The following is a 22,223-nucleotide window of genomic DNA, read 5'->3' on the forward strand; positions in this document are numbered from 1 at the left end:
AAGCATTGAAATTAGTAATATTTTTTTCCTTATTTCAGTAACACTGAAGTGTTTTGCATGAAGTTTTTAATTTACCTTCACATTGTTTCAGTGTTATGCTATGCATTTTACCTCAGCATCAAAATGACATTTCCCAGTGTTGCCAACTGTCTCTTTTTTCCCCTCAGAATTTCCTTTTCAGAAAAGATAAAATCCGATCTTGAGGTTTTGAGTTCCTTTTGAATGGAAAGGGACATTTAAACTACATGAAACTTCCCACGGAGCCAAAAATATCTCTTCAGCCCAAGAGCCTGTAATACATTAAATTAGGAAAACAAATAAATAAATAAATAAAGCATTGCATTTGATTTTTAGCAGAAAATTGCATCTGGAACCTTACAAATAACACAGAACTGGAAGTTACTTTGTTGTTTCACATTGCTTTAATAGAAAGCTCTCATGAAAGATTTTGAAAAAGGTTCCAAAATAAGTCTTTTACTGTATCTTTAAACAATGATAAGTAGATATGAACATTATGCTTTACCTTGGTTCATGTGGGCAACCTGTCCTGTATTTTATAAGATTGCATGCATTTGTTCAGTAGAGACATGCATGTTTCTGAGATGACTGACTTGGTGGCATGCCATCCAGAGCACACAGATCCCAAAGAGTACCACTGGGACAACACAGACCCACTGGCAGACCTAAGATGTTATACTGTATCCTGCAGCAGATATACACTACCATGTCTTTGTGGCAAGATTAGCCTGTTGTTCTGATTTTTCCTAAGATAGTCAATAAGGCAAAAGAAAAAAAAAACAATAGGAAAACACATTGTCTGGTGGACTTGAACTTCAAGTACTGTGAGGAGAATGTGAATATGGGTTATATTTGCTAGCAAAACTAGAACTCATTTCTGTCAGCCTCTTGTCTCTCAAAACAAATTAGCACAAAGAATCACTGAAGTTTTTAATTACATATATATGTGGAAACTGTATAGAAACTAAGTTGTGATATAATCATGGGGAAACATTATGAAATAGTTGGAGACTGTAGGCTATACCTGTTGTTTCCATCATAATGCCTCTTGGGATTTTGTCATAAACAACCTTTTGATCACTGAGAAATTTTAAACTAATAATAAAACCCACTACCAATGTCCCTTCATTTTGATGTAAATTCATTGTAGAGCAAACAAAGTGCTCTGCACTTCAAAAAAAAATGTTCTCCCACATTGTGGCTCTCATTTTGTTCTGTTTCTCCTCAGGGAATGCAATAAGGGGGTAGGGGGACTGCCTGGAATGTAAAGTATTTTCACTCTTTTACCCTTTTCCCATTCTTTAAAATGCAAAGTTTTCTCATCTTTGGAAAAGTTAGAAAGCAGAAAAAGCATATTCAACCATGGTAATTTTGCAGTCTTTCACATCCTTGCTTGATGAGGCTTTGCAACATCACCAGCTGGCAAGTAGAAAAAATTATATCTTATCTTCCTTCAGGGTAAAAATAGGAAAAAAAAAAAGAGGAATGAAAGGTCTTGCATCAAAAAAATCGTAAAATAATGTAATTTATTGAAGAATGCTTATTTGCATGCTAAGAACTGGAAACAATAGACAAATTTCAGAATTTCCTGCAAGAGGTAATTTTTGCTTTTCCATATTTGATGAGACAGAGTCAGTCTTGGAGAGTATTTTATTAGTCCCGCTGGTAGCTGGGACCAGAAATGCTGGGGGCTGCTGGAGCAGCTCTGGAGAATGGAAGCAGTCCGGAACTGGCTCACTCTGCACAGAAACTATCAGTATCCCTAAGTGCTTTCTTGAATCACTGCCCATAAGTACACTAATTATTTCTAGATAGATCCAAGAAATGAACTGATGTTAGTTGGAATAATTTTCTTGGTGAAAGAACATATTTCTTTTTCATCATCTATATATTTGTGTTTTGGAGACATGACAACAGAAGAAAACAAATTTGGATGAGGAGTTTAGTGCTGGGCCATTTCCACACAGTTAATCATACAGTAGAATCACAGAATAGAATGGTTTTCATTGGAAGGAACCTTAAAGATCATGTAGTTCCTGTTCCCCTACCATGGGCAAGGACACTTTCCACTAGACCAGGCTCAAAGCCCCATGCAACCTGGCCTTGAACACTTCCAGGGATGAGGCCTCCACAACTTCTCTGGGCAACCTGTGATGACATCTCAACACCCTCACAGTAAAGAATTTCTTCCCAACATCTAATCTAAACCTGCTCTTTTTCAGTTTAAAGATGTTCTCCTTTGTCCTATCACTACATACCCTTGTGAAAAGTCCCTCACCAGCTCTCCTGTAGCCCCCTTCAGCTACTGGAAGGCTGTTCTAATCATCAAAGCTGGCTTCAGAGCCATCCCTGCCCAGCTCCCCATAAGAATGCCCAGGTTCAAGCCAACAGGTTGTGTCAACTCAGGCTCCACACAGCTGAGCTTGCCTTCACATGGCCCCAAGCCTTGTTCCATGAGATGCTGCTGAGCAGCACGGTATGTTCCGGCCTGCACAGCCCACATTTATCCACTGCTGGAATTCTACTGAAGTCTCTTAAAGTGAGTCACTCCCAGAAGAGTGGGCAGAAACTGTGCATGTTTCAATGCTCTGAGTTCATAACATTCTCAGACTGTTCTTAACCTTTGGTATAGTCACAGTCACATAATAAATTTGGGAACATACAGACAAATCCAGACATACACAATATATATTTAATCAGGAAAAAGCACAGATATTAATCATCTACTCCAGTGGCAGTGTATTCCTAAGCTGATATTTAATACATTTAATCATATTGTAAATGCTCACCTGAATCCTGTATATATTCCTAAATGCCCTATAGAATAAATATTTACATACTTAAATTTCCCATGAAACCCATGAAAATTATGCTTTAATTTCAGAGACAGCATGAAAGGACCTCAAACCTCCAGCCAAAAACAAGCAGATTGCATTATGCAGAGGAAAAACAGGGAGGTAGTGAGAAGTAGTCATCTTCCTGAGGAATATTTGGTCTAAAGAAAGGTGGCAGATAAAAGGTAGCAAAAAGGAAGTATTGTGAGATGGGAAAGTGAAGGACAGATGGGTTATCTGATTTGCCAAGAAAGGGACGGGATATGTCTGTGTAATATTTTGTAGACATAAATGGCTATATGGCTTCAAATCTGGAACTGCTTCATGGTCTCACAGCTTGAAAAATAATGGAATAAGCCCTTATTTACTTACCAAAATTTCTTGGACAAGAAAGATAAAGGAATAAACTTAACAAAATTCAGGGATCTGTGCACATTCTCTAGCCACTCATTTTTCAGAGAATTCCACAATGTTTGATCATTTATATTTCCAAGTACTGTCCCACTTTCCTCATTAGGTAAGATGTGATTCACCATGCATTCTTCCATTGCCTTGTGCATCTTAATTTCAGGAGGCATAATTCTTTATTTCTGCAGTAATTATCATGATACAGTGTTAATATTTATTGGCTCTGATGTATTGCAGTGCATATTATTATCTATAATCATTTGGACAGAAACACCAACCTCAACACAGATTCATGAATAGGTTGATATATTCTTAGTAACGTTTTTCTGAAAATGAGCTACGTCCTGAAAAAATTGCTCATGCCTACCATAGGAAAGGTACTTATGCGTGTCAAAATTGTAGTAAGAATCGACTGGAGACCTATGAAACGCAGGTTTGTACCTGTCTCATGGACATTGTCACCTCTGTACCTCCAACTTTTGCTGTCTGCAGCATTCTGGGAGCAATGCTGAGTCTAGTTGCAAACTATGGGCCAAGAAAGATTCACAGCTTAGTGGAGTTTTACTCTGAACTGGTTGTAGCATGGTCCCAAGCTTTGAACACCCAGTTGCAGCTGTGGTGCATTAGATGCTTTCCTAGGGCACTTTATCTGTGCTTTCCTGGGGCACTTCATCTATGTCTGGGGCACACATCGTTTAATGTCTTTCAAAAGAAATTTGATATATTGCTCTGAAACGGTGACACTCAATCCAGCCCAAAGCACAGCGAGTGAGAATGAGTTGGAAATTTGTTTTTGAAAACCCATACCTGAACTGAACTAAAATAATAATGTAAACATGCCCTGCTTCTCCCTACATGCCAACATTAAATGGCATCACACTGGATTTTCCAGCTCACAGGAAAGTAAGACTTTTTTCTGTCTTTCCTCACTGTTTTTTCTTGTATGAAAATGGAGAAAAACAGATCTTTAACAGATACATAGTTTGGTTTGTTTTTTGTTTTTTTTTTTTTTACTCTAGTAGAAAAGACTTCTACTATAGATATTGTAAGAACACATATAGGTTACAGTCTGTGGATATTTATTCTCTGCCCAGTCATTCTGTAGGAACTCCTCAAATTCTGTTAGATTATTTCATTATTCTTGCTTAAGAATTTAATCTGTAAACTCAATTGCATTGAACGCTACTGAAGCCATCAACATTAAATTCATCCATCTCTCCATGTCATGAATGACTCTGTGTCAGGAAAGGTTCTTGGCTGAAGACAGAACTCATGGATGAGGTATAAGAATAAGAATTTGTGTTAGAGTTCCAGTGAGAACAATATGCACTAACTCTCAAGTAAGCAATGTGTTTAAGGCTAAGTCATACAGGTTGCAGAGATAGATTTAAAATATTTTTCTTTTTTTTTTTTCACTGAGTGAGAGAACTACCTTTTAGTTTGTGTATTCAGTTTTCGCTTAAAACCACTTCTAGGATCACAGAGGTAAATAAGGGTTACTTAAGTGTTTCAAGTCTAACATGTCAAAGTACTTTGTGAAATCGGCTGAAAATCACTTTCAGCCTTGACTTTGCTGTTTTTTCTGGGGTTTTTTGGGGGGTTTTGTTTTTTTTTATACTGGTATTTTTTAAGGCCATATAAAGGTATACTAAAGAGAAAAAAAATTATTTTGTCTCAGTTTTTGAGATGTTCCCTTACCTATAAAGTCTTGTGGTACCGTAAACTGACCTTGGCAAGTTGGATTTGCCCCTATATAGCCAAGTGTGACAATTAATATCTCAAGTGAATGTTTTCACCAGCAGCAAAAGGTATATTAAAATTTTCACAAAGGCTAATTGCCTCACAACTCCATTGACAATTTCCAGCAGCTTCTAGGAAGAGCTAAGCATTACAAATCATCAGGTGAAATGAATGAGGCTCAATGTTTAAAGAAAATCAGAATAATAATTCCATAAAAATGAAGCACAAAGCCCAGAGGAGAGTGTTTCTGTAAGTATTAAGTTATTAGATTTTTAGGCAATCATATGCAAGAAAGCAGCCGAAACATTGTTTTATGATAAATACTATTGCCAATGCAAATCTGATTCATTCTAATGGCAACTATAATTAACTGCATGATGTGTGAGCTCTTAATTTTGAGTATGAATAATTGGTTAAACCGAGTTTTGTGTATTGCAGTGTAATACACTTGTAAAATTTTCCACTTAATATGGGTTTTACATGTGCTCCACTGTTGCAGTTTTTATGCCTATTATTTTTAATTAGGAAACAGCAATACCTTGGTAGAACAGAATGAATGAGCAGCGCTGTGTGTTTCTTCCAACTATTTTTTCCATTGTGAATACTTCAAGCTCATATTGCTTAGCCTTCCAAAATGTTAATCACTGCTCATGAGGCTGACTGGAATTGGTAGTGCCAGCTTCTGCATGAAATAGAAGGGAAAAAGGGATCTCTCAGTCCTCTCATTCACTTACTGACCTCTACACACTGTTTTTCAGTTCAGATTATGTATTTTACCACCCTTCCTTTTAGTGTTTAGAACTGTGTGGTGATGTTCTCATTCACCACTGAAAAGGGGAGCTTGTATGTATACGCACCTATTTTATGATGGGATCAATCACCAGCTGGATATTCTAACTCTTCTCTGCAAAAGGTGTCTAGACACTCTGTGTTGTTACTAATAATACTGGATTATAAAAAATAAAGGCCTTCAGGATGCTGCTGAATAAATTTTTATTGCACTTTTCACAGCAACATAAATAGAGAATAGAAATGCAAACAGGTTTTAAAAGCCAAACAAAGTAAGATTCACTGATTCTGGCCAAACAGACTCAATGCCTAACCTCTTCACATACCTGTATTGTATCATCATCCTCATTTCATAAAGGTAGAAGTGCAAGAGATGTAGAAGTAGGAGAATTATTAAGGTAGGAACTTTTGGTACAGTAAAAGAATGGTGCCTAGGTGAGTCTGTTTGCACAGGCTTGGTTCCATGTTGCTGAAACAGAAATGTTTTCATAGAATCATGGAATGGTTTGGGTTGGAAGGGACCTTAAATGTCATCTACTTCCAACCCCCGTGCCATGGGCAGGGACAGCTTCAACTAGACCAGGTTGCACAGAGCCCCATCCAACCTGAACTTGAACACTTCCAGGGATGGGGCAGCCAAAACTTCTCTGCTTTGGTTCACTGTTCACTGCTTTTCTACCAGTTGTAGACCTTTTCTTAAGGTCCATAGACCTCATGTTAGCATTTACACCTAAACTAATATTTCTGAGGTTTTGGAGAGATTTCTGCAGGTGGGGAGAAGTTTCTCGATTCCCCAAAACACTATATCATAATGCCCATGATTCATGCTTTAAAAAGACACATGAAAGAGCAGCAGTCAAAAAACAACATAGGTGTGGTGAGGTGATGAGCTGCAGACGAAAAGGCATTATTTGGATAATAAAATATTTAGGGAGAACCTCTTACATTTCTTTGTTTTTATTTTAACATAGTCAGTGTGTGTATCAGTAAAAGCATCTGCTATGAGCTGTTGAAGACACTTTAAAATACTTTTTCCTCTATTAATAATCAACCCATCAACAGATGTCTGAAGAGCTGACTGTATTACAGCTCTATGCACTAACCCCCTACTTGTTCCCTGGCAGGCGAGATGACTCTGAGGACACAGCACGTTCAGGACTCCAAGATGGGCTTTGTAATCAATGCAATATACTCGATGGCATATGGGCTACACAACATGCAGTTGTCTCTGTGCCCAGGCTATGTGGGCCTCTGTGATGCCATGAAGCCCATAGATGGTCGGAAGCTCCTGGAATCCCTCATGAAGACTAACTTTACTGGGGTCTCTGGGGACATGATCTTGTTTGATGAGAATGGTGACTCTCCAGGAAGGTAATGTTGACATTTGTCAGACTGTTTAATACCAGAGATGTTAAACATGTGTAATGAATGCATGCAGGCTTGACATCAGAGCTAAGATTTCACTTCTAGTTTCACATTTCTTGACTTTCTGTGCTTATTTTTAAAAGATAGCTCTTTTTTTTAATGTGCAATTTTATTGTGTTAAAGATATAGATTTTCAGTCATAAAAGCTTCCTGCATAAATTTGCATTTTCATCTGTATCATTTAAAGGTTCTATTACTCAAAACAAACCATCAGATCTTTATGTTTGTAGATCATGATGGCCACCACAGCATATTTCTCTCTCTGAGTGTTTAAATGTATGTGTTTGATTGAGCAATAAACAATCATAGCAGATAGACTTCTTTTATTAAGAAAGAAAAAACAATATCATAAATATTGTATTATTTTTTCTGGGATTTTTTTTAAATCAGAATTATTAAAAATCTGCTTCCATATCTTTCAAATAAAGCCTTATACAGCTTCCCCTCTAGGCTCGTCACCATCTTCGTTGCCCTTCTTTGGACACTCTCTAATAGCTTAATATCTTTCTTGTATTGTGGCACCCAAAACTGCACACAATATTCAGGGTGAAGCCGCACCAGTGTAGAGCAGAGTGGGACAATCCCCTCCCTCTACTGGCTGGTGATGCTTTGCCTGATGCCCCTAGGACATGGTTGGCCCTTCTGGTTGCCAGGGCACTGCTGACTCATATTCAACTTGCAATTGGTCAGGACTCTCAAGTCCCTTTCCACGGCACTGCTTTCCAGCATCTCATTTCCCAGTACACCCAGGGTTGCCACATCACAGGTGCAGAATCTAGCACTTTCCCTTTTCCGTCTGCATTACTGGGAAGTTTTAAAACATCTTTGTGATGGCACTGTATAAACAGATGACTAGAGGGAAAATTATCTATTCTGTACACTCATTTAAATTTTGTCTTGTCCCACTAATGTGAACGGAAAGGAGAGCATTAACTTCCTAGTAGAGATGGGTAGGAAAAGGCAAATTCATTTATAAGAATATTTTGATATTTCCAAAAATTTCTGCCATTTCAGAACTGAATTTTTTTTCTTATCTTATTTGAAAACCTGTAAAGTCAACATTATCCCCAAAAGCAATCAGGATAGCCACCCAAAAAGAGTCTGTGTCTGTCTCTGGAGACACAAATGTTCAAACTCTTCAGACTCAGAATTTAAGGAAGTGCACTGTGAGCTGGTAGGAGAACTCAGGTACAAACTGGCAGAAATCTAGGAAAATTTCAAATGGAGACTTATTTTCAGATCTGTTTTAGCATGAGCAAGGATGTCTTCTGCTAAACTTTTCTATTTTTACAAATAGCTGAATTTTGAAGAAATGTGTTAAGTCTGATTTTTTCTGACCAAATTCTTTTTAAAAGGCTTGTCCCAGACTTCTCTGAAAGGTTTCCTCTTTGGTTTTATCGGTGCTCAGACGCAGTGAACTGCATCCTACCCTACTCCTGTCTCTTTCACTTGTTTCTTGCAGATAAACTGAAGAGTACCATGAATAAGTAATGTGTGACCTGTCACAAATAAACAATTTGTGACATGACAACATCTATGACAATATCTAAATATTGCACAGAGGTCTTTGTTTTACCTTTTCCTCATACTGGCATTCTTAACAATAATGATTTAACACCATTTTTTTTCAAGGAATATAATTGAATATCTAGGATATTTTTAAATTCATTTCTAAGAAAGATGATGAAGGAATTATATCATGTACAGTCATTTGCTCAGTCCCAGGACGTAACTGTTTCACTGAAGAACATGCGAACACCATGTTGATGGGGACACCATGAGCACCTCAGGATAGCCCAACTTTAAGAAAGACCAGCTTCCCTGGATTTGTGTGATATTTGTGTCTACTCAAACCAATGAACTTGGTATCTTTGGAATCATAGTTCTTTTTCCCTCCTCTCTAACAACAGTCACATTATTAAATCCAGTCTATGTTCTTAAATCAGACAACATTCAGTCAAAATTTACTCTTTCACAATTAAGAAGATTTTATAGGAAGCTCCATCTCTAACATCCAGGTTTTGAGTAGTGTGTAGTCTTTTAAGCACTGTCAAACAATATTTGCAAGAGGTGGGCGATGGTGCAGTCATACTGGAACAACTCATCTGCCCTGTTCGCTTGCATTGATAACTGCATCTTCACTTCATAAAACTGGAATTTAAATCCTCACAGCTGTACTGTGGTGGTGGTGTTAAGCAGGAAATCAGAACATAAAAAGCCTTTCTGACCTAGATAGTTCAGGATTTTGATGTATAGCAAAAGGCATTTGATATTATACAACAGATGATTAATCCCACAAGTTGCTTTGAATCCTGGCCCTATTTCAAATTCCTTTATGTATATGTTAAGTTTTAAGCAGAGACAGTCTAGTGTAGGGCTTGTTTTATGTGAGACAGAAGACGTAGAGAAAAACAAAATGAGTATGGAAGGAACAGCCATGATTTCTCAGGAAGACAACTATCTGTAAATACCATAGAAACTCTAAAGAGAAACTGAGAAGGCAAGAAAAGGCAAGAAAAACAAGTTGCTGGTGTTTTAACTATGCTACCAATAGAATGTGAATTCTCAGCAACTTCATGGCACTCCTGTTTTGATACAAGTATTTTGCACTGTGATTAGAGTACTGCTGGAAATGTGCTATTGCACCATCTGGTCTCTCCTATCCTAAAGTGACAAACTGTCCCTGTGTTATCTCAAGGAAGCTCCAGGGACCCAGTGACTCATGAACCTCCACTATAGCAATGGGCTTACTGAATCTGACTATTTCTATCTGTCCACCAATGCTGTTCTCCAAAGAGAAGAGAGACATGAGTTATGCAGACAATAGTATATTTAATTTTTTAGGTTCCTTTCCAGTATTCTCCTTGGAATGTATGGAACTACTATAGGAGGGGTCATTGGTTTAGGTTCTGTGGCCTGTTAAGCACTGACAGTACTTTTGTTCGTCTCTCCATGAAAGTCTGAATTGATAGCTTTGACAAAGCTTTACTCATAGGAGGGTTGCAATGTCTTGACAACGCTGAATAATGACTCCACAGTGACTTCTGGGCTAACTTTCTGGTTGGTCTGTTTAATCCTTGGTAAGACTGTTATTATGCCTGTGAACCTTAGAAAAAAACTTAGTTTATAACCATGCACAAAAGCCTCTTTATTTGGATTTGTGCTTATGTTGTCTGGATTCAATTAATTTTTGTCAGTCTGGCATTCACATCTCTGACTTTGAGGAGGTCATTATCAAAGCTGTGGACATTTCCTTTTTTATATAGGATGGAAAGTAAAATATTTCAAAATCCATAAGTATCATAAATTTTTCATTCTGCCTGTGTCATTGCTTATTTTTTCTTCTTTTGTAAAGACTCAAGAACCATATAATATGCATAATATCGCATTGTCCATTCAGTCAGGCTCCAACTTCATTTTCTTTCAGAGGTTGCTTGCAGTCCTGATCCTGACCTGTGTGTGATTTTGCCACTGAATCTCTGCCATACAATAGTTTCCCCGCTGTGACAGTTAGACTGTTTCTTGATTCAAAGCGTCCTGAGATCCATCGATGGATAATATTATAGAATAGTTTTACTGTACGTTTTTTTATGTTATGTTTTTTATGTGGGAAAAATATTGACATTAGATAGAGTATGGCTACTCCTTGTCAGTGTTCAAAGGGTTTCCTCAAAGCTTAAAAGACATACTTGGGTATCTGTCATGGTTTAACCCCAGGCAGGAAGCAAGTACCACGCAGCTGCTTGCTCAGTCCTCCACCAGTGGGATCAGGGACAGTACTGAAAGAGCTAAAGCTAGAAATCTTGTGGATCGACATAAAGATGGTTTAATAAGAAAAGCAAAAGCTGTGCACATAAGCAAAGCAGAACAAGAAATTCTTTCATTTCTTCCCATGGGCAGGCAGGTGTTCATCCATCTCCAGGACTTCAGGGCTTCATCACATGTAATGGTGACTTAGGAATACAAATGTCACAACTCCAAACATCCCCTCCCTCCTCCTTCTTCCCCCTGCTTTATATACTGATGTCATATAGTACGGAATATTCCTTAGGTCACTTGGGGTCAGCTGTCCCAGCTGTGTCTCCTCTCAACTTCCCATGCACTCCCACCCCCTTGCCAATGAGACAGTGCGAAAAGGCCTTGGTTCTGTGTAAGCATTGCTCAGCAATAACAAAAACATCTGTATAGTAGAAACTCTTTTCAGCATAAATCCAAAACACAGCTTCATACCAGCTACTGTGAAGAATGTTAACTCTACCCAACCAAAACCAGCACAGTATGTTACTTAAGAGATTGTTTGATTCAATAAGCTGGTTCTTTTACTTATCTATATAATGGACTTCAGAAATTACATGCTGACAATATCACTCGTAATCCAACCCTGTCTGTATGCTTTGCCTTTGGGACAAATTTGGTGCCTGCTGACGGGAAAAAGATGTCTCCTTGTTTATGAACCAGGCAGCTTTTCTAAATCCATGGTTGTGTTAGTCTTCTTGGTCTATATCCTTTGCTTGTTTTCTGTCAGTGAATTCCATAGTGCTTAGACAGCTTAATGTAAAATTCACTAAAGAAGAGTTAAAGAAAAGCATGACATCATTGCTTCATGAGTTGCTCATGTAAGCATGCCTTACAAGAAAGTACTAAAAGAACAGGACTGTAAGGCAGAAAGGTGGGCTGGTGTTCAGTAGTAGGAGGCTAGTGAGTCCTATGCTGCTCCACAGACTTTCTGCAAGGCTCTGTGGGAGCTGAGAAGGGAGTAGGAGGAAGAGGAGCATGAAACTGAAAACTCTGATCAGCTCTATCTTTGACCCAAAAGCAGCCTAGGACTGAGTCATAAATGTACTTTCTCTTCCACACTATACTGTACAAGGAATTAAATATGTTCTGGTCACTGGGGAATTATATGAAAGTGATTGTATGGATGGGAGAGACCTTCATTTGCTGCTGCAATGGTGGAGAAGTAAAAAAAAAAAAAAAAAAAAAAAAAAAAAAAAAAGAAAGATTCCTGGACAGACTTTGTGCCTGAAGAGTGGTGCCTGATTCCTCTCTGGGCGTCTTTGGCACAGGAAGTTTCCTTTGCTCCCATAGACCTGAGTTACTTCTACCTCACTTTGGGAGTTTATCTATCTTCAGACTTCTTCTCTCAGCAGAGGAATAAGCAGACAATGAGGATTACATAGCATCAGGAATTGCTATTACTGGTTTAGATTACTCAGCATCTGTTATACGGGGAACTGGGGTTCCTTATGCAATTGGCTTCAGTGCTGAAAGTTGCACAGAATGAATTCTGTTTGACCCATTTTCATGGTTTCTCTGAAACAAATAGTCAGTCTCAGGAGCACAGCCACTTAACCCCGGACTCTTCAGGGAAATTTTTATGGTGATAGAAAAAAAAAATAAAACAAAACAAACAAAAAACCACCGCCAAAAACAACACACAAACAAACACAAACAAAAACCAAACAAATAAAACACTCTCAAACCCCTAAGTTAAAATAGAAAGGAAAAGAAAGATTATGATATCAGAGAAATTATTGTGAGATACTCAAGAACAAACATAATGCTTTAAATTTTTTCTTCTTTATTTTAACAAGCTTGATTTTTGATTGTATCATGTTCCTTTAATTTGAAACATTTCATGATGTTCTCCTCACCTCAGCTATGTCTCTCCTTTGTGTTTCCAAAGATATGAAATCATGAATTTTAAACAAATGGGGAAGGATTACTTTGATTATATCAATGTTGGCAGCTGGGACAATGGTGAGCTGAAAATGGACGATGATGAAATATGGGCAGAGAAAAGTAATATCATCAGATCTGTGTGCAGTGAACCCTGTGAAAAAGGCCAGATAAAGGTAAATATTTTCTTAATTTGCTTCAGTCTTGTAGCATGAACAGCCTTGAAATTTGAAAGCAAGTTTTTCTTGACTTTTGCATAGAGACAATATCCCGCACCTTAATTAAAATATACAGATTTATGTATTTAGTTCTTACTCCTATCATAATCATCTCATTTTCATAATTTCCTATTTTCTTGTACTCCCATATCTGGGAACTGCTGAGTTTTTTGGTCTTTACTTGTATTCCAAATGCTTAGAAACAGATATTGTTTGGGGGTTTTTGCTGCATATTTTTACAACATCTGAATCAGTGGAGTGAAAATCCCTGTCTGGGACTTGTCAGTACACTTGCAGGTAAACTATAAATAATAGTTGCTACTATTTCAGTGCTAGACATAGTCACATAAACTGGAACACTATTGCTCAGACCTTAAATCTGTGGTATCATCAGAGAACAACAACATATACCACTCCTTCCAACCTCAGGAAATGTAAGTAACAAATTTTTTTAATCATAGCAATTTTACTGCTTCCTTATTTCCCGGGTTTTTGATTTTTTCCTTCCTCCCTTTCCATGCTGAAGTAAGGAGGGTAGATGTATCTGTCACATATTAATTGTACACTATTATCCTTCAGCATCCCATGACACTTACTGCAGAACAGTTAAAATACTGCAAGTCCTTAGCTTACCTTGTAGTCCTTTACATAAAAGCCTGTGGAATGAGTGGATAGGCATGGATAGCCATAAAAAAAGCAGCTGTAATTTCTGACAAGTCTATTGGAAGCCGGATCACTTTTCTCATGTGTTCGAATGGCATAACTGAAAACTGGAAAGCAGCTCCAGAGAGGTACTGGTGAGAGGCTGAATGTGCTCTTCAATGCGAAGTGAATCTCTTCAGCTTGAGTTTTACAAAGTTTCAGGACAAGGTCACCGTGTTTTATTCACTATCTGGTCTTTGGCAGAGTCAGTAAGTGAGTTTCATCAGACCAATTTTATTTGTCTTCAGTGTAAGCATTTGGAGTTAGATTCCTGAATTTCTTTTATAATCAATGAAAATAATATGTTATTTCAGGTGAGGAGTCACCTCATTTTCATGTAGGCTTTCAAAACTGTTAAGACCAAGCTTGGTGTAGAAATACTTTCCTCTTCATAGATGGTAAAAGACACCCAGAAAGGACAGTTGATCCAGATGAGAACATACCTTCTGCAGACACATAAAGGCAGGTGGGATGAATTAGTCCCACAGTAACTGAATGGGGGTCTGTTGTTAGCCTGCTCCAGCCACAAAGTCACATATGTGGAGGATAGAGATGGACAGACAGCTAATATCTTCAGAACAGAGTGGCTCCAAGTTCCTTTATGATCTGTTGGCACAACACAGGTGACAGGAAGTATCTTGTGTTCTTCATTAACACAGTCTTCTTCCACCTTCTGTCCATGCTCTCAAGGATTCTCTGAAGAGGATTGTCCTCTATGAAGCCAAGTCATCACACACTGAGATACATTGAAGTCCAGTGTTAGAAATGCTCTGTTTGCTCCTCATTAGGTTATTGATTATAAATCTCAAAGTTTACCTCAGTCTTTATCTTCATGGTCTTCACAGATGATGGTGAGAGCTTGATCCTACCAAGCTCTGTGATAGTTTTCCTACAAACTTCTGTGTGACTGAGTTATTATGAAAGAATTTCAAGGATTCAATGTAATGATATCCAACAGCAGGAGCATTTAGTACATCCATATGAAGGACTTGATAAAATCCAAATGAAACCCAACTCTAAAGATTTGAAATAATGCAGACATATGATTATTTAAATAAGTACAGGTTCAAAGGATTGATCAGATGACAAGGGGAAAGGAAAATAATTTTTGTTTTGAAGAGAATTATTTATGTTAAAAAGGACAGAAAATATTTGTTTACAGGTAAGTAATACAACAAAGAATTGTTCAAGAAGTGGGGGAAAAAAGTATGAATTAAATGCTAAGAAATTTAACATAAGAAAAAAACAAATTCTATCTGATTCTGAGTACTGGAGAACAATTATCTTTATTCCTAGAGAAGGATACAAAATCCTTCACTGGTAGTGCTGGATAAGAAATTATCAGAGTACCAGTGTCCTGATAGATTTGTCAAATTCCAAGTATTCAGGTTTGAATACACTTTATAAATTCATCATTGCGAAAGATACAAAAGTCAACCTACTTCTTATGCTATAATTGGGAGTATTTGTTTACGAATTGTTCAGGAGGAGTAGAGAAACTGGAAATACTTTATTTCAAAAGGAAGACATATTGACAAGAAGCACAGAGGTTTTCAGTGCCCAGAGATGATAAATAAGGGACTTGAAAAGTCTGCATTTCAATCATAAGCATGCAATAACATTTGACAGAAAATTATGAAATGAGAAGTCAGGTCATATGTTAGAATAGATAAAGATAACATTCTCACTCAAATGGTAATTAGAAATAAGCAACTAAATAATTCTGGGAAAAGCATGTTCAGTTTGATGTCTGGAAAAAATCAGTTTTAATAAATCACTTATAATTTGATGAAAAATAAGCACCCAAAATTCTTTGGGTAATGAACCCTTAGGGACATAATGCTGTTGGTATGATTCCCTGCATGGACTAGAGTGGAATGAATTATGTGCCTTGAGTATCATGTACTGGCTTCTGTAAGTACCTTACCATCTACAAAATTTTGAGTTTTGCAAATTCTGTGAGGAATAAAACCATCTTATTGTCCCTCTGTACCTCCACTTATACTTCTCCGGGTTTGGTGGTTTCTTTCTTCTGGTACTTATATGAGGGCAGAACACAGAAATTTTGTCAAATTTTACATATGAAAACATATGAAAAGGAACTCACTTTAAAATAAAATCTAAAAATCCCTTCTATCAAAAAAAAAGGTTAAAAAGTTAAATTATCAACTAGGGTAGCATGAATGTGTGTTTATGCTGATAAATCAAGTGTCAATTTTTGTCTCAGGTGATCCGTAAAGGAGAAGTGAGTTGCTGTTGGACCTGCACTCCTTGTAAAGAGAACGAATATGTATCTGATGAATATACATGCAAAGCCTGCCAGCTTGGCTCCTGGCCCAATGAGGACCTCACAGGTAAACGAGTTGTGGCTGTGCTTATGTTGTCAATGAAAGTGCTCATCTGCTGAGCTGAAGAAACAAATGACAGATACAAGTGAATACGATAACTGCTTTGGTCAGATCAAAACCAAGAATAAAGCTGAAATTTGAACTGAAGCTGATCTTTATCTCCTCTCCTCAACCTGACCCAGGATTTGTTCGCATAATTCAGCTCCTTTCTAAAGACCTGAATAACTTGATCTAGAAATAACAATAAAAAAATACTCTTGGTTTTATATTCAGCCCTGTCCTAGCCTCTAGCTGGTAATGAAGATCTTACTTTTCACCAAACAGGTACAGAAATTAAGTCCTTGTCAGAGAAATAATTAAGGGAGATCAAATTTCAGAGTTTTATTTTCTTCCCAAGTAGGTACAGAAGACTTGTGTAATACCTTCTTTTTTAATCTGAAAAAGTTCTGAACTAGTTGCTGTAGTTACCACCGCTAAAAACACAAGTGCTCCAAACAGACTTCAGTTTGCAGTAGTCCTTTGTTCATCAGAGTCTGCTGGAACACAGAGTTCATCCTTGCCATGGCTTAGACCTCTATGCTCTTGCAGAATACCAGTTTGGTTTCTTTAGAGATAAATTGTTCCAACACTTGTATCCCACAACCTCTCTTCTTTATGGCTAATAAACAAAATTCAAGCATCCAAATGCTCAGAGCACAAACCTCTTCAAAATGTTGTTCAGGGATCAGGTTCTCATTGTGCCAGGCTTTGTACAGACAAGGAGAGAACAGACAGTTTTTTTTCCAGAAGAACTCACAGACTTGATTTGCATACAGTTTCTATGGATGAAAGGAGAAATTTTGAGGTGAGAGGGAAGACAAAGGAAAACACAATTTGCTTCATGAATTTATATAAGTAGAAGAGTGTAAGGCAAGGCTTGACCTACAGAGATATTTTTATATGAAAGGTTAATACTTTCCTGGCAAGGAATGTTGCCTTGTTTTGATAAATAAACTAGGTTACCTAATTATTTCAAAAATATCATTTAACCATGACATTGATGGGGTATGTTTCAGAAAATGTCCAATATGGCACTTTCCCTAGAAAAAAAGTGACAACTGAGAAAAATGAAACAGTAAACGGATTTGCAAGTGCTTCTCCATCTATGCTCCCTCCATCTATGCACCTCTTTGGCCTCCATGAGCACAACTGATACAATGTGCCCTCCTAGTACCGACATCTGTCACATAGCTTCACAGCCCTGCTCCCCAACTCCTGCCCCAGGCATCCAGCAATCAGCCACCAAAGACTTCTCATCTCAGGGAAAGCTTTCTTGTGCCAGGAGAATGGAGAAGGAGAGAAAAAGAGAACTGGTTGCATGTGTCCCCAAAAGAAAAGTTTGAAGGTATGGCATAATATCAGGTTCACTCCCCAGATGGGCCATCCAGAAGATTCCAAAGCCCACATTGCAGGGACTAAGCCATCACACCAGGTTGGTCAGTTCATGAAGGTCAACCAGTGCAACTGGTCAACCCTCCCACCTCCAGGGGTCTTGTCTGAGATATTGCAGATCCCAGCTCACCCTTGTTTTGGTAAGCACCTGAAGTTTTACCCAACGTAGATCAGCTAGAAAAGGGGCTGCTACAAGTCAGTTAGGAGGAAATTTTTTCCAAGTGCCAACACTTCTGAAATACAGTGATGGGAACTGCCCATTGATCTGATGAAATTCGGGTAATTAGCCTGTAAGCACCATATATAAGGCAATGTGGAGTAACCAGGCTACAAGGTTGGTCCTCAGGCTCTGTGCTTTGAGCTGGCTCCCCAGGTACACAAATCTCCTGATTCAAGCAAGACATCAGTCTGGTCCTATGGGAGGATTCACCCTCTGAAAGTCTCACTTTGCACTCCGGATAGAAGAGTGGGATGGGTTGGCATCTCAAAAGTTCTTGTAGGATGAGTCAATGATTTTCCACCCGTAACTGATTGTTTTTAAGGAAAGCAGTTGTATTTTTAGTCAAGCCAACTGCTTTATGTATTACATGAGCAAACATTTTGTATTTGTTTGCAAAATTACATTTTGCAAACCATTCATCTGGTTTTAGATATGGATTTTATGCCTTTACAAGGACCAAAGTCAACCCACATACAAGAGAACCCTTGACATCAGTGCCAAGCAGTGTTCCTCAGGAGATCTAACCTTTGCTCCTCAGCCAGGCACAAATTTGGCAGGCACTATTGGGAAAGCAAACCCTACGCTCTTTGGCCTCCATGAGCACAACTGATACAATGTGCCCTCCTAGTACCAAGACATCTATCACATAGCTTCACAGCTGCGTAGTCCCCACTAACTCATATTCACATGATGGCTGGATCTTGTCTTGTTTGACTTTGTATCAGAAACAGATTTTAAAAAAATCTATTCCCAGTTTATCCGTACAATATAGTGAGCTGGATTTCTAATGTTCATATTTATGGTACCAATATTTGCAGCTTGTAAAAAACTCCCTTTCAACCTTGTTTACAACATAGGATTCAGTAATAAATGTGAATTAAAAGTAGGGAAAGTGAGATGTATTTTGTATTCTGGCAGGGAAATTTCCCTTCAGTTTAATAAAGTATACACCAATCTCCTTGAAATGTCCATGCATCTGATACTGCAGCAGACTAAGTCTCTTTGCCGCTTAAGAAAGTCGTTTCTTAGGTAATGTCAGCTCCACAAGGGCACACATATAAAAAACTAATTGAAATAAGTCTGCCTCGCATGATCACCTTCAAATGACAGTCCTGTAAATGCATCAGCCATGTACCAGAGATGCCTTTTAACATGGAGCTGCACCTCACCGTTTTTTATCCAAGACCTGATCTTGGATAAAAACTTACTTGGAATCCTTTCTTGGCTCACATAACAAAACATTGCTCCATCTTTCTTATGTTCAATGATCAGCATCAGTTTTGTGCCACAAACTTCAGTGTATAAAATGTCTAACATCAGAGATGTTACTGACAGAAAGGAAGAGAGATTAATGCACTCTTTCGGTCACCCATGGAATATCAGAATTCAGATGCAGCACAGGAGAAGACAGAAGGGATGCAATATGTGTAGGAAAACAAAGTTATTCTCAGAACAGGAAAAGACATTGGAGTTCTGAAGTACAGAAAGGAACAGGGAGTCCAAAGGTAGTGGAAAAGACAAGCCAGAATGAGAGTTTCTCTTGATTGAATAGTTACTGGAAACATCTCCATCTAGAAGCGAAGCTGAGGCAAGAAAGGGAATGTTTAGCTGCCTATATTTTATTTCCTCACAAATTTCAGGTTCATTGCTTCTGCATACAATATTCCCCAGGGATCACACTCATCCTTGGACTAAAACCTAGTAATTTTCTTCCTTTTCTTCAGATTTATCTGTTTTATCCCAACATGTACCACAACTAATTTTTCTCCTACTCATTTAGTATCAAGACAAGCTTTCCAAACTACTGTAGCTCCCCTACTTCCCTATGTGTTGTTAGCAACGTCCATACATTACAGCAGCAATTCACACATTAGTATGGCCAGCATGGCTGAGCCACATACTCAACTACAGCAGGAGGAACTCATTGATTTAAGTCCAGAAGTATATGCCAGTCACTCCACTATTCCTCAAAGCCCTTCTTTGCATTATATTCACAGCAGATGGAAAAGAAATAGGTGTCATGGAAGTTTAGATACAAATGAAGGCATTTTCTTAATGCTGATGACCAAACCTAAATGAAATTATTTTTCAGTAACTCTATGAGAATGGCTTTTTTATTTTCCAAAAACCCAAGCGACTTTGAGGACATGGCCTTCTGCATTCAAAAATAGTGCTTTAGAAAGACCTGACAAATTTTGTTCAGCTTCTCAGAGCTTTTTCAATGTATGTAGGAGCACCTTGGTCCAGTTGCCACTAGTGTCTAAGAATGTCCTTAAGAATGTCCTTTGAGGTGGGAAAGAAGGAATGATTCTCTCTTTCTGACGTTCAGGGACAGCATACAACAATACCAGAAACAAAGTTTTATCTGGTGATCTCAAGTACCGCAAGAAACACAGATTATACTAATTCCAGTGACACTTGGATAATCTTCAGGCTGTATTGGCAAGTTTCTCAATTTCCGTGTATTCCAAATATATCAGGTATTTGATTTTCTTAATTGGATTCCCATGAAAGTAGGAGCTTGACTATTTTACAGCTCTTGAAATGTTTTGTTATTCAAGGGTAAGGATATATATCAGAAATAAATATTTTTACTATAGTTACAAAAATGCTTTCACCAAATAAGGTACAGTAAACCCAGGATAATAATGTCATGATCATGTCTGTCCATCTCAAAGTGACAGAAAAGAGCTAGATTATCCAAAGAACAGATGGAAAAGACTGAAAAAAGGTCATCCCAGCTCTAAGTGACATAACAACCATTTCAAAGAACTCTGACAACACTGATGTTACATCCAGTTTGGCCTGTACTGATCTGGATTCCTCACTGAGAAGCAAAAATTACTGCCTCCCTCATCCTGAGGGCACTGTTTGTACATTCAGCAAGAGCCACAAAGAACAGACAGTGCTGGGGGCCACTGGTATCTTGGCTCCCAGCACCCTATGAGACAGCCCATATGCATGAGGCCAAAGGCGGGGGTGATGCTCGGCGGTGGATTGCAGTGGATCCCGACAAGGGCTTGGTTGGCTCTTCCTGCAGAATGCTGATTCAGTCTGTGGCAGAAGCCACGGGGGTCTGAGCCTCAGTTGTCTCATCAGACTGGATTCTGCCCCTCACACAAGTAAAAAGTAATGAATCTCTTGCCCAAAATATTTTCAAACAGTAACTGCTTGTTTCTATCAAGTTACTTTCTTCTATTCCCACTTGCGATAATGCTGCAGCCATTGGTAATTTCAGCATTTGTCTGAAATGGGACAGGAGACAATTTAGTCTGTGTTGACACTGATTTTTCTGCTGAAACATTACTAGCATCTGGCTTTTGATCATAACTGGTAAGGCTGTAATTCAGACTGACGGTAGAAGAAGGACACAATTTTTATCTGGTTGTTTTTAGTGTTATAAATGCACATCAGCAGACATAATGTCTAGTTTTCACCCTGTTTTCTGTGACCTGTACTTCTCTTTCCTCTTTATTTTTTATTCCAAATGAAATGTAGCCATTGACATAAGTCACTCTCACACCAGCCTCTCGGAGAAAGCACATGTGGATGATTTGAGGGTTCAGGTGATGATATTATGAGCAGGATCTCTGTCTGTCATTTTCTCCCATCCCTTGTTGATGTGTTTGTGGACTTTTCTTCCCTCAATTCCTTGTTCCAGGTAACGTGTGAACTTCAGCTTCCAGTTCAATGTGAGCCATACAGCGCTTCGGGCTCAAGTGAGCCGTTGAATAACGCTGAGCTCAACAAACTGAGCTCTTGGAGGCTCCTGCACTAGATGAATGGGAACTTGCCAACAAAGCCAGAAGGACCCACTTGTAATTGTGCCTTCGGTTATGGAAAGTTTGATGAACATGATGTATTCAGAACAAAACATTTACAACACATAGAGCCAGCACTTTTTAGTGTAACTTAAATCAAAACAGTAGAGCTGACATAAGGGTGGACCTGATTGTTGTAATTCATCAGTTGTTCTTGTCATTCTGTACACTTGTGGAATTAAGGACTCATTCCCCATATGGTCACAGAGCATCTTTAATGTACTACTCCAAGATTCATGGCCTTGCCTTTTACTGCAATGCACTGCTAAATCTGTATATTTCAGTTAGTACAGACTTAGGTCTCTGAGATACAGATATTGCAGTTTTCATGGTTTAAGATGTGGCTGATCCCAAATCCTACCCTGCAGAGGTGACTGAATACACACATGCACAGTCATAAGCTTCATCCATGGCTTATGCAAACCCACAGTTGCTAATGACTTCAGTAACTGTGCCAGCCTGGGCACTGTGGCAGCAAAGAAGATGGTCACTTCTACATGCTCTGCTATTGTAGCAGTTGCAAAAGTGCCCACCAGAAAGGGCAAAGTGACTATAGTAACTTACCATAGCACCAGACTTGTTAAAGACGG

General features: G+C 38.4%; 1 protein-coding gene across 5 annotated transcripts in view; it reads left to right on the forward strand.

The window, feature by feature from the left end:
- GRM5 (glutamate metabotropic receptor 5) overlaps positions 1-22,223 on the forward strand; it is a 246,112-nt gene that overhangs the window by 182,992 nt on the left and 40,897 nt on the right. For all 5 annotated transcript variants that reach the window (XM_027744597.2, XM_027744599.2, XM_039378599.1 and 2 more), the window contains 3 exons: positions 6,914-7,160; positions 12,901-13,069; positions 16,041-16,167. In XM_027744597.2, coding sequence (XP_027600398.1) covers positions 6,914-7,160; positions 12,901-13,069; positions 16,041-16,167 — 543 coding nt within the window. The remainder of the gene's footprint in view (positions 1-6,913; positions 7,161-12,900; positions 13,070-16,040; positions 16,168-22,223) is intronic.

The sequence above is a fragment of the Pipra filicauda genome, unplaced genomic scaffold (genome assembly GCF_003945595.2).
Source record: "Pipra filicauda isolate LSUMZ 115617 unplaced genomic scaffold, ASM394559v2 scaffold141_size4267151_pilon, whole genome shotgun sequence".
NCBI lineage: Eukaryota > Metazoa > Chordata > Aves > Passeriformes > Pipridae > Pipra > Pipra filicauda.